General features: G+C 39.2%; 1 protein-coding gene across 3 annotated transcripts in view; it reads left to right on the top strand.

The window, feature by feature from the left end:
* LOC100254145 (uncharacterized) overlaps positions 1-13,875 on the top strand; it is a 66,154-nt gene that overhangs the window by 47,781 nt on the left and 4,498 nt on the right. For all 3 annotated transcript variants that reach the window (XM_010657676.3, XM_002267855.4, XM_010657674.3), the window contains exons 8-10: positions 5,976-6,041; positions 6,252-6,300; positions 7,263-7,386. In XM_010657676.3, coding sequence (XP_010655978.1) covers positions 5,976-6,041; positions 6,252-6,300; positions 7,263-7,386 — 239 coding nt within the window. The remainder of the gene's footprint in view (positions 1-5,975; positions 6,042-6,251; positions 6,301-7,262; positions 7,387-13,875) is intronic.

The raw sequence follows: 13,875 nt of genomic DNA, 5'->3' as shown, positions 1-13,875 counted from the left end.
TCCCATATTAACAGCCAAAAGAGAAACATTGGCAACTCAATTGATCATTATCTAATCTTTTCAAGCTTTGGTTTAGGAGACCTTTTTTCTGAGACCACTCTTTCATGGATGGCCCAACTTTTCCTCCTTCATAGTACATCGCCACATGTGTGGGCTTGTTGCTCATTTGCTTTAGTGAGTCTATATTTATCACCAGAGTTAAAGTCAATTCTCACCTCTTAGATTCTGATTTAAACTCTTAGCTCTTAGAAACTTGGCTCATGGGCTGAGAAAGTTATTTTGATTGACAAATGTATTTGAAGTAGGCGCTCTCTTGCGTGTTGATAGGCTCTTCATCTATTTTCAGTGAAAATTCTGCACATTTCTGGACAAATGCCTGCCATTGTTAAAGGACCCTAAAAGGATTGCATAAACAAAATTTCATTCCAAAATACTGCAGGTCCTTATCAGACATGCTGATTTCAATTTAACTTTCTTTTTGATTGGAATTTTTAATTTAACTTTCTTTCATTCACTACATTTGATTCTAGTACTTTGACTGCCTGGGTGGACAATTGCTTAGTAAAAAAATATGGTGACATGGTTTGTATGTTGAATTGTGACCCAAAATGGTTGAAGAAAAGGGTGATGTTATACCAAGAAGTATGACTGTACCCTTATCATCGTCACTCTTTTGATTCCAAAAGTTGTTCACATTATTTTCAATCCTTGCAATCCATTGATCTTTATTCTTGGATTTGAAGAAATTGATTGTCTGATTGAACGTGAAGTCAACATTTTCCTATGCAATTGCAATTGCCTACTGGTAGTATAAAGGAATTGGATGCAGATAGGGATACCACATTTTTTCCCCCCACCAAATAGATGTGATGTCTGAGGCGGAGTTAGGGTCCATTGTGTTGAATATAATATATTTATAGTGTACAATCTTTCTTTCCTTTCTTAATATAGGTCACATATATGGTAGTTAGTTCAATCTAGCCTTGTATATATATTTCTCTATTGTAAGAAGTTAATATATGAATGAGAATTAAAGTTTTCTCTCTCTCTCTTTCAACATGGTATCAAAGCCAAGGGAGAAAACTTTTCACATCGGAAAAATTGATTGGTAGTGAGAATTATCTCTCTTGGTCAGCGTCCGTGGAACTCTGGTTTATGGGACAAGGTTATGAGGATCATCTTGTTACACCTGAGGATGCTATACCTGATGTTGACAAAGTGCAATGGAAGAAAATCGATGCACAATTATGCAGCGTATTATGGCAATCTGTTGATCCCAAAATTTTACATCATCTTCGTGCCTACAAAACCTGCTTTAAATTTTGGACTTAAGCTAAAGGATTATACACGAATGATATTCAACGATTTTATAAGGTGGTTTCTGATGTTGTTCATATGAGACAACAGGACATGGATCTATCTACTTATATTGGCCGGATTGCGTCTCTTAAGGAGGAGTTCTTAACTTTGATGCCCTTCACTAATGGTGCTGAAGTTCAACAAATACAAACTGACAAGTTCTTTATGGTGTTAACCCTCATTGGCCTTCATCCAGATTTTGAGTCTGTCCGAGATCAGATTCTTGCTAGTCCATCAATACCATCATTGGATGATGTGTTCGCTCATCTCTTACGCCTCTCCTCTACTCAAACCTTGTCGACTGATGGTTCGTCAGATTCATCTGTGTTAGCCTCTCAGACTAACTTTCGAGGAGGACATAGTGGCAATCGGGGTCGAGGACAACATCCTCAGTGCACCTATTGTAATAAGCTTGGTCACGAGATCGTTGCTATCAGTTACATGGACGGCCTCCTTGCACTGCCCACATTGCTCAATCATCCGATCCTTTGCTATCTCGACCTGACTCCGCTACGAGCTCCACATCTCAAAGTATCACCCTTACTGGTAGTGATTATGATGCCTATCTCTGATATCAGGCAGCCACATCAACTTCTGTTACTTCTGTTGCTCAGACCGATAATGTCTCTGTTTGCTTTACTCAGTCTCCTTCTCTTGGCCCATGTATTCTAGATTCTGGAACATCTGATCATATATCTAGTAATAAACACCTTTTCTCCTCTATTACTACTACCTCTGTCTTACCTACCGTTACTTTAGCTAATGGTTCCCAAACTATGGCTAAATGTATTGGTTTGGCTCATCCTCTCCCTTCCCTACCTCTCCATTTTGTCCTTTATGCCCCTGATTGTCCTTTTAATCTTATTTCCATCAGTAAAACAATTCGCGCTCTTAACTGTTCTATCACTTTTTCTGATAAATCTGTGATCTTGCAGGACCGGAGTACGGGGAAGACGATTGGCATAGAGCGTGAGTCTCAAGGCCTCTATCACCTCACATCACCTTCATTTCCTGCAGCTTGCATTTCCACTGATGCTCCTCTTCTCATTCACAATCGTCTGGGTCATCCTAGTCTCTCCAAGTTCCAGAAGATGGTCCCTCGTTTTTCCACTTTGTCGTCGCTTGCGTGTGAGTCGTGTCATCTTGGGAAACATACTCGTATCTCGTTCCCAAAGCGTTTGAATAATCGGGCAAAGTTTCCTTTTGAACTTGTCCACACTGATATTTGGGGTCCGTATTGGACCGCGTCTACTTTAGGATTTCAGTATTTTGTCACTTTCATTGATGATTATTCAAGATGTATTTGGTTATTTTTAATGAAAAATCAAGTTGAGTTATTCTCTATTTTCCAGAAATTTTATGCTGAAATCCAAACACAATTCAATGTTTCTATTCGAGTGTTACGTAGTGACAATGCTCGGGAATATTTTTCTACACCCTTTACTTCTTTTATGTCCCAACATGGGATCTTCCATCAATCATCTTGTGCTCATACTTCTCAACAAAATGGGGTTGCTGAACGTAAAAATCGACATCTTGTTGAGATAGCTCGTACCCTCCTTCTCCATAGTCATGCTCCTTTTCGTTTTTGGGGGGATGCTGTTCTTACAGCCTGTTACTTGATTAATCGTATGCCCTCATCTATATCACATGACCAAATCCCTCATTCCCTCCTTTTTCCTACGCAACCTCTTTATTTTTTTCCTCCTCGTGTCTTTGGTTGTACTTGTTTTGTTCATACTCTCACACCTGGACAGGACAAACTCTCCACCAAGGCTACGAAATGCATCTTCTTGGGATACTCTAGACTTCAGAAGGGCTATCGTTGTTATTCCCCTGACACTCATCGTTATTTTCTCTCTGCTGATGTCACCTTCATTGAGGACTCTCCATTCTTCTCATCCTCTGAATCTCTTCCCATTTCTGAAGTATTGCCACTTCCCTATATATTCCCCCCTTCAGATGCGCTCTCTCGTCCTCTTTAGGTTTATCATCGTCGACATCATGTTGTTGCTCCTCCTCTCTCTTTAGCTGAGGTACCTGAACTCACCTCCTGTCCCATCGATTTCTCCTACCTTGACCCTGTTATCTATTCACCATTTGCCTATTGCTCTTCGGAAAGGTAATCGATCTACTAGTAATCCTCATCCTATTTATAATTTTTTGAGCTACTATCGATTATCTTCATCCTATTCTGCCTTTGTCTCTACTTTATATTCTGTTTCTCTTCCTAAGAGCACTAATGAGGCACTTTCTCATCCTGGGTGGCGACATGCAATGGTTGATGAAATGGCTACTCTGCACTCCAATGGCACATGGGATCTTGTTTCTTTACCTCCTAGTCAATTTACAATTGGATGTCGTTGGGTCTACACTGTTAAAGTTGGTCCTGATGGTCAGGTTGATTGCCTTAAGGCCCGCTTGGTTGCTAAAGGTTATACTCAAATTTATGGTTGTGACTATGGTGACACATTCTCTCCTGTTGCCAAGATTGCTTATGTTCTCTTATTTCTCTCCATGGCAGCTATGTGTCATTGGCCTCTTTATCAGTTGGATATTAAGAATGTTTTCCTTCATAGTGAACTTCTCGAGGAAGTGTATATAGAGCAACCACCTGGTTTTGTTGCTCAAGGGGAGTCTAGTTTAGTGTGCAAGTTACGCCGCTCTCTATATGGCTTGAAACAGTCTCCTTGGGCATGGTTTGGCCGTTTTAGTTCAGTTGTTTAAGAGTTTGGAATGCTTCGGAGTGAAGCAGATCATTCAATTTTCTATCATCATAATTCTTCAAGTCAGTGCATCTATTTGGTAGTTTTTGTGGATGACATTGTCATTACAGGCAGTGATCAAGAGGGTATTCAAAGACTAAAGCAACACCTTTTCAATCACTTTCAAACTAAAGACTTGGGCAAACTCAAGTACTTTCTGGGACTTGAAATAGCTCAATCCAGTTCAGGTGTGGTTATGTTACAAAGGAAGTATGCCTTAGACATCTTGGAAGAAACAGGTATGTTAGAATGTAAACCTGTTGACACTCCTGTGGATCCAAATGTCAAACTTGTACCAGGACAAGGGGAGCCTCTAAGAGATCCTAGGAGATATCGACGACTTGTAGGCAAACTGAACTACCTCACCATCACTCAACCAGACATCCCTTTTCCTGTGAGTGTGGTTAGTCAATTTCTACAGTCACCATGTGACAACCATTGGGATGTTGTGATCCGCATTCTTCGATATATTAAAGGAACACTAGACCAAGGTATGTTGTATGAAAACAGGGGTCATACCCAAATTGTTGGTAACACAAATGCAGACTAGGCTGGTTCACCCTCAGATAGGCATTCCACCTCAAGGTATTTTGTTTTTATTGGAAGTAACTTAATATCCTGGAAGAGTAAGAAACAAGATGTAGTGGCCAGATCAAACGCCGAAGCTGAGTATTGAGTTATGACTTTGGCAACATGTGAACTCATATGGTTGAGGCAACTCCTTCAGGAATTGAGATTTGGAAAAGATGAACAGATAAAGCTAGTCTGTGACAATCAAGCCGCATTACATATTGCATCCAATCCAGTTTTTCATGAAAGGACTAAGCATATTGAAGTTGATTGTCACTTCATTAGAGAGAAGATCACATCAGGGTGTGTTGCTACAAGTTTTGTTAATTCAAATGATCAACTAGCAGACATCTTCACTAAATCTCTCAGAGGTCCTAGGATTAAATACATTTGTAACAAGCTTGGTGCATATGACATATATGCTCCAGTTTGAGGGGGAGTGTTGAATATAATGTATTTATAGTGTACAATCTTTCTTTCCTTTCTTAATATAGGTCACATATATGGTAATTAGTTCAACCTAACCTTGTATATATATTTCTCTATTGTAAGAAGTTAATATATGAATGAGAATTAAGGTTTTCTTTCTCTCTCTTTCAACGCATTGGATGTGTTTAATAAGGAATTCTTGTATGTATAGAATGTGAATAAATCAAATTTTCATTTCAACATGGACAATTATACATATCTGATGTACACGTGTATGTTAAGATGTGGTATATACATGACCAGAATGTAATTCATATGCGTGTATGGTTGTGTTCTTGGGGTATATCCTATTTTTATTCGAGGATTAGTGGCTTATTGGATATCAGATTATGTTTTCACTTGATCTTCAGGGCCAAAAATGAGCTCAATGGTTAATTACAATCATAAAACTTATCAATGTGTGTGTTATATGTTAAAAAAAGGACGTAGTGGGTTGATATTATCATTCAGTTTTATGTTAAAAAAAGGATGTAGTGGGTTGATATTATCATTCAGTTTTTACTCCTCTCAATATGGTTAGGTAAGCAAAATTTTAGGGTTTGATTTTACAATCTTTCAAGGAACTGGAATATTTTTATTGGACTTTCATATCTCTACCAAACTGGATGTTTACATTGTCCCTGATCAACCTGAACTATCTGAATTGAGCCTCTTCTTCAATATCTTAACCAATTTTTAGAGGCTGCATACAGGCCTTGTGATATTTTCTTCCATGTAAAGTGTGGCTGTGTTATGATGATAAATGCAGTTAGAGTCAGATGTTGTCTTGATGATTATTTTTGTTTGCTGCAGGAATGGGGTGACCCTCGGAAGGAGGAGTTTTACTTCTACATGAAGTCATATTCCCCTGTTGATAACGTGAGCAGCTTCAACTTGATGGCTTTTTTTTCTTTTTCTTTTATTTTTTATTTTTTATTTTTATTTTTATTTTTTATTTTTTTTGTGATGTCTATCAGATAAACCAGGCACCCTACAATAGCCAACTTTCACCATGATTCATGTATATTATTGTTGCAAAACTTATATTCTTAAGGTTCTTGTTCTGACCTGTAATCTTTATTTGCACAGATTAAAGCTCAAAATTACCCAAAGATTCTTGTGACAGCCGGTTTGAATGGTAAGCATAATTAACACTTTGTTTTTATAAGAAAAATAAATTTTATTGATTGAAAAGAGTCATACTTTTGGTTTGGCAATTTCAGTTTCTTCATTATCAGTGCAGGTAGTTCTGTCAGTATAGAAGCCTAGTAGAGTGAAGTGAGGAAAAATGCTGTGGTTGCCTTTGTTTCACATGATGCTGCTTGAATATACATACATAACAAATGGCTCCCACCTGGAACATCTATAAATATATTCTTCTCTGAGCAATGTGATATCGTATGTGGATAAATGGGTTCTTGTTGTTCATTAGTTTTTGCTGGGCTGATCAAATAACATCTCATCCTTCTTTTTCATTTTGTCCTTTTGTTAATATATTGTTTCTGTTTTTTATTTTTATTTTTTTATGTATTATTTCTGAAGTTATACTCTTTTACAAGCCCCCTTATATTGATGTTTCTACCCATTTCTAAAGGGACCACCAATGACCATGCCCTTAAGGTGGAACTTTATAGTACCTAGTCCAACCATTTATTATTTTGGCTGACTTAAACAAACAATGCATCAGATAAGGAATTTTTTATGCTGATGAGAGGAAAACCAATCCATGGAAATTTTATTTTATTTAATATTTTTCATTTTTGTAGTAGCACAGAAGTAGTGTAAGTTTGCATTTATGTTGGTTCTCCTTGTGGTAACACATTGGATGAGACTTTTTGCTCTTTATTCTTTTATCTTGTTAAAGGTAAACAAGTATTTTTACTTTATGTACTTTATTCCCCTCCATGCTACTTTGGACACCAGTCTTTTATACTTCCAAACACATTTTATTTCATTACTGCAATTGGCAAGTTATCTTATGATTTTACTAATATGGTTTGGACACGGAATATGAAGGGAGGATTGCATGTCTAGTTCTGGTTATATAATGTAAGTATTCCTTTCTTTGTATTTAATCTGAAAAATGACATATTTTGACAGATCCACGGGTCATGTATTCGGAACCTGCTAAGTTTGTGGCAAAGCTGAGGGATATGAAGATGGATGATAATGTGCTGTTGTTTAAATGTGAACTTGGTGCTGGACACTTCTCAAAGTCAGGAAGGTAGTTTCTAATAACTTGCTATTCAATTTTAATTTATAAATTTAATTTCTGAAAGTGGGTTCAAAGAGTTTTGATAAGAATGCATTGGTTACAGAGATAAAAAGTAAGATCTTGCATGGCTTCAAAAATCTAGAAATATAGACAGGAATAGCATGAAGGCAGCTCATAAAAGGGTTAAGCTGTATGAAAAGGAAAGACAAAATGTTCAAATAGTTCACTTTAAGAGTAATAATTCCAAATTATTTATCAAATGAAGATTGGAAAAAATCAGACATGATATTTGAAGAATTTCTGAACTCCTTTATTGATCATGAATCGGTACACACCATACACATATATATACACAAATGACTGAATAAGAAACAATCAATCTAGCTTAATTCTCTCCTAAAATTAGGAAACTAAATCATAAGGAAATATCCTAAATGATCTCTCCTTTTTTATTCCTAAATTAAAGTCCTAACTTTGGCATTATTTCAACACTCCCCCTCAAGCTGGAGAATATATATCATATAATCCCAGCTTGCAAGTTAAGTCTTCGAAGTTAGGCCTAGGTAAAGCTTTGGTGAGGATGTCTGCGGTTTGGTGCTTGGTAGGAACATAGTTTAATTTGACCGTCTCACTAGTCACCTTCTCTGTGATAAAGTGTCTGTCAATCTCAACATGCTTGGTCCTGTCATGATGCACGGGGTTCTTTGCTATGCTTATAGCTGCCTGATTATCACACATCATCAGAATTGGAGATGAACTCGTTTGTCCCAGTTCACTAAGAACCCTTTTTACCCAAATCCCTTCACAGATTCCCTGTGCAAGAGCTCTGTACTCAGCTTCTGCACTACTTCTGGCTACAACTGATTGCTTCTTACTCCTCCAGGTAACAAGATTTCCCCAGACAAAAGAACAATATCCGGAAGTGGACCGCCTGTCAATGATGTTTCCTGCCCAATCCGCATCTGAGTATACTTCAGTGTCACGGTTCTCTGTCTTTCTGAAGAATAGGCCTTTCCCTGGTGTCATTTTTAAATATCTAAGAATCCTGTAGACTGCTTCCATGTGTTCCTCAGTGGGGCTGTGCATGAATTGACTTACAGCACTCACTGCAAAGCCAATATCTGGCCGAGTGTGTGAGAGATAAATCAAGCGTCCGACAAGCCGTTGATATCTCCCCCTGTCTACCGGTGTACTTTCTTTCTCGATACCAAGTTTCTTCTGACTATCCATAGGAGTATCAATTGGTTTGCATCCAAGCATACCGGTCTCCTTAAGAAGATCGAGTATGTATTTTCTTTGAGAGACTACGATTCCTTTCCTTGATCTAGCCACTTCCATACCAAGGAAATATTTCAAATTTCCAAGGTCTTTAACTTCAAACTCTTCTGACAAATACTTCTTCAAATTCTGTAACTCCCCCATATCATTTCCAGATAGAATAATATCATCGACATAGACTATCAATATGGCCAATTTCCCGGCATGAGATTTCTTGACAAATAGAGTATGATCAGCCTGACCTTGTTTGTAGCCCAGCTTCAGGACTGCTTTTGTGAATCTATCAAACCAGGCTCGAGGAGATTGTTTAAGGCCGTACAATGATTTTTGGAGTTTGCAAACCTGATTCTTTGCCATACTTTCTTCGAAACCAGGTGGTATTTCCATGTAGACTTCCTCTTCTAGGTCCCCATTTAGAAACGCATTTTTTATGTCCAGTTGTTGCAAGCACCAATCTTGATTGACAGCCAATGAGAGAAGGATCCTGATAGTGTTCAGTTTTGCAACAGGAGCAAAAGTCTCCTGATAGTCTATCCCATAGGATTGTGTAAACCCTCTAGCTACCAAACGAGCCTTGAATCTTTCGACTGATCCATCTGCTTTGTATTTTATGGTGAAAATCCACTTGCACCCCACAGGCCTCTTCCCAACCGGCAAATCTGTGATAGTCCACGTCCCATTCTTCTCAAGTGCATCAATCTCATCTTGTACTGCCTTCTTCCATTCTGAAATTTTTAATGCCTCTTGTATTGTGTTGGGAACCTGAGTATCATCAAGAGAAGTAGCAAATGCTCTGTAAGATGGTGATAACCCTTCATACGTAACATAATTCCCAATTGGATGATCTGTACATCTCCTAACACCCTTCCTCAATGCAATTGGCAAAGTAGAATCATCAATGCTGGGAATTAACACCTCTCCAGCCCTATCCTCACCTATGTTCTCTTCAGGAAGACTTGAATTGGAGTCAATATATTGGCCACATGTTGACTGTGATCCGTGCTCTAATTCCTGTCTTTTCCTCCTCCTGATGTAAACTTGTAAGTTCTCATTAGCAAGTTGTGGGGCTATAGGTTGAATAGGCATGGGAGACTGGATGGTCACGGGAGAAGGAACATTTGTGTGCTGGGCTGGCTGAACTGATGGCGGCATGGGTGTGGACAACTCAGTGGGCGCGAATTGGGAAGGATTTGGTGACTCTGAGTGAAAAGAAGGTACACCATCAAGAAAAGACTCCCACTCCCAAACTTGATGTTCATTCATGCTCTCCCCCTGAACATGAGATTTGGGATAGAAGAAGACATGTTCAAAGAAAGAGACGTCCATGGTGGTGTAAAATCTTTTGTTGGTTGGAGAATAGCATTTGTATCCTTTTTGGGTTGGAGAATACCCTAGAAAAATGCACTTATTTGCTCGAGGAGCAAATTTGCTACGATTTTGAGGATACACATGAACGAATGCCGTACAACCAAATACTTTGAGTGGTAAATCAGAAGAGGCGGCATGGGTGTGAGGAAACTGTTTTAAGAAAAGTTGACGTGGGGATTGAAAGGTAAGCACTCTGGATGGCATACGGTTAATCAAATAGGTAGCTGTGAGAATAGCTTCCCCCCAGAAATAGTTTGGAACATTAGAGGAAAACATAAGGCACCGGGCAACCTCCAAGAGATGTCTATTCTTGCGTTCGGCCACCCCATTTTGTTGTGGGGTGTCAACGCAAGAACTTATGTGGATAATGCCATGATTTTGAAGATAAGTACTGAGACTACTAGTAAAGTATTCCTTTGCATTATCTGACTTGAGGACTTGTATTTTGGAATTGAATTGATTTTGAACCATACGATTGAAGGTTTGAAAAATGTGCCCGACCTCTGACTTTTCTTTCATAAGGAAAACCCATGTTACCCGAGTATGATCATCAACGAATGTCACAAACCATCGAGTGCCAGAAATATTTTTTATCCGGGAGGGACCCCACACATCACTATGTACTAGAGAGAAAACAGTCGAAGGTTTGTATGGGATTTGAGGATATACTGTTCGAGTATGCTTTGCAAACTGACAAATTTCACAGTGATAAGATGCTGGATTTTTATTGATAAATAATCTGGGAAACAATTTTGCAAGGTAAACAAAGCTAGGATGACCAAGGCGATAGTGTAACATTATAATCTCACTATCTTTATTGACCTTAGAATTTGACACAGAATTGAAAGACTCTGACATACTCTGAGACTGTACGCAACTTGCTTGAGAGACTTGGTTGGAGAATTGGCCACATGAAAGGAGGTAGAGCCCGGAACACAGTTCAGCACTGCCAATCATCTTCCCCGATTTCAAGTCCTGAAAAACACACAAGTTTGGATAGAATTTAGTAACACATTGGAGATCATGAGCCAATTTGCTAATGGACAAAAGATTGCAATCCAAGTTTGGAACATGGAGGACAGAGTCAAGATATAAGTCTTTAGTAAGTTTTATAGAACCTGTCCCGGCAATTTTTGACTTTGAACCATCAGCAATATGGACGGATGAATGACCATTACTTGGCTTGTAATTTTGAAGAATGGCAGCATCTCCTGTCATGTGATCAGAAGCACCTGTGTCTACTATCCACGGCCTCATTCCTCCTCGATTAGCAGTGAAGGCTACACCGGTAGTACTGCCACTGCCAACTTGGCTTAATAATTTCTGTAGCATCTCCATCTGCTCTTTGTTGAATGGACTCGGCTCGGGAACAGAGGTGCTCTCAGAGTTGGCAGCCACGTGTGCTCTGCCATCTCTGTCAAACCGTGGCTTTGGTTTCCAATCAGCAGGTTTGCCATGAAGCTTCCAGCAAGTCTCCTTATAATGGCCTGGTTTCTTACAATAATCACACCAAGGCCTATCCCGTTTCTGACGATCTCCACCACTACTATTAAATGACCGAGCCGCAAGGGCAGAGGCATCCAATGTTGGGGCAGGTTGCTCTTTTGATCCCATCATCACTTTCTTTCTACTTTCTTCACGTCTAACCTCTGAAAAAGCCTCCCTGAGACTTGGCAGGGGTTTAATGCCCATGATTCGGCCTCTAACATCATCCAATTCCCTGTTTAGTCCTAGGAAGAACTTGAACAGTCTCTTTTGTTCCACAATTTGCCTGTATGTTGCTGCATCATCCGAACATTTCCATGAGTGAGTCTCAAATAAGTCAAGTTGCTGCCAATACCTTGTGAGTGTGTTGTAATACTGAGTAACTGACTGCTCTCCTTGGCGGAAGTCATGTAGAGCTGATTCAACCTGAAACAGTTCTGAAGTATTTTCAGAACTTGAGTAAGTTTCTTTGGCTGCATCCCATATGTCCTTTGCAGTCCCAAACAGCAAGAAATTTTCGCCTATGTCATTGTTCATGGAATTGATAAGCCATGACATGATCATGCTGTTTTCAATCTTCCACTTCCTGAAACCCGGTTCTGTAGTTTCTGGCATGACTGCTTCTCCAGTGAGGTATTCATCCTTTCCTTTACCGCAAATGAACAGCAACACAGATTGTGACCACTGTAAATAGTTATGGCCATTTAATTTGTGTCCTGTGATGAGAATAGGAGAGGAATCATTGCCACCAAGGTTTGGAATTTCAGATCTGCCCCCTGATTCTGGTGACGTGACGCTGGATACTTGTGATGATGCCATTCCGTATTTTGTCATGGACCGGAAAGGTAGAAGAACACTTTTCAAGGCACGTGCAGGGACTGGAGTTGAGAAAAAATAGCCGAAGGACGCCGGAAAATCTGATCAGAGGGCCCGCGGAAGCAAAAGAACCCCAAAAGAGGCACGTGCAGGGCTCGGATTGCACAAACAGGTAGGAAGGGTGGCTGGTCGGCGTCAGGCGAGCCTAGAGGAGGAAGCGCGTCGCCGGAAAGTGGCTCACGCGCCCTCACTCGCCGGCGCGTGAGATGCAGTCGCCGGCCGGAAAAACGCGCGTGGGCGGCGCGTGGATGGGTTTATGGTTCCGGTGCTTTGGGACAAATTGGAGATCTCCTCCAGGCGCTCCTTGCGGTGTAGAAAAAACCGTCGCCGGAAAGTTCGCCGGAAAAATTCGCCGGAAAAGTTGCCGGCGGTGAGTGTTTTCTGACGACGATTCGACTGACTGGAAAGTGTTTTCTCCCTTGGCTCTGAGAACAGGGACTGATGGCCGGAATGAGAGAGAGAGAGAGAGAGAGATGATCGGATTGAGATATGGCCAGAAAGATTTGGCCGGAATGAGTGATGGCCTGAATAAGAGGTGGCCAGAAGGGATTAGGGTTTCAGAAAACTGGCTCTGATACCATGAAGAATTTCTGAACTCCTTTATTGATCATGAATCGGTACACACCATACACATATATATACACAAATGACTGAATAAGAAACAATCAATCTAGCTTAATTCTCTCCTAAAATTAGGAAACTAAATCATAAGGAAATATCCTAAATGATCTCTCCTTTTTTATTCCTAAATTAAAGTCCTAACTTTGGCATTATTTCAACAATATTATTTTATATTTTATGTGGAGGCACACACTTGCCATCATGGTAGGAACTGTACTTTACGTAAGTTTTTATTTCAATGCAATTCTCCTCTATTCAAATTCTAGAATTATAAAATGACATAAAAATGAAGTCAATAAACTAAGCATCTATTTTTGGTCTAATACCAATTCTTAGTTAGCTAGTTTGTCTCTCTTTCCCAAAAATCAGCTTATATATTTAGTGATTAACATCGTCTCTAGGGCAATTCTTGAATCATAATTTTAAATGTTAGTTAACTATTATTTAAGAGGGTGGTTGGTGATGGTCCTCTACCTTTTGAACTCCCTAATAATTTCCAAGGCGATCAAAACTCATATATACACCTTTTTTCTTATCTTTTAAATTGTCTAGATTAGCTAAAATCTTGATTGGTCAAGGATTATCAAATCAGTTTGATATCTCCCCATGAAGGATTCTAAATATGGCCAATTGGATGGTCCATGTTCCACAACTTGATGGATAGACTACCAATTAGACATCAAAATCCATGATTTTTGGATGAATATATGCATAATTAAATAAGCTTATCCAATCTCTCAAATGTTTGAGTTTGCAGTTTTTTTATTTGTTTTAGATATTTATGTAGATATAAAAAATATTTAATGGATTAAATTACACTATATTGTTCTTCAAGATTGTAACTCCTTAGCTCAACAAAATTTGGGCTTA

The sequence above is a fragment of the Vitis vinifera genome, chromosome 10, assembly GCF_030704535.1.
Source record: "Vitis vinifera cultivar Pinot Noir 40024 chromosome 10, ASM3070453v1".
NCBI classification, from domain to species: Eukaryota; Viridiplantae; Streptophyta; class Magnoliopsida; order Vitales; family Vitaceae; genus Vitis; species Vitis vinifera.
The sequence above is the reverse complement of the archived record's forward strand: the minus strand, read 5'-3'. Positions and strand labels throughout refer to the sequence as shown.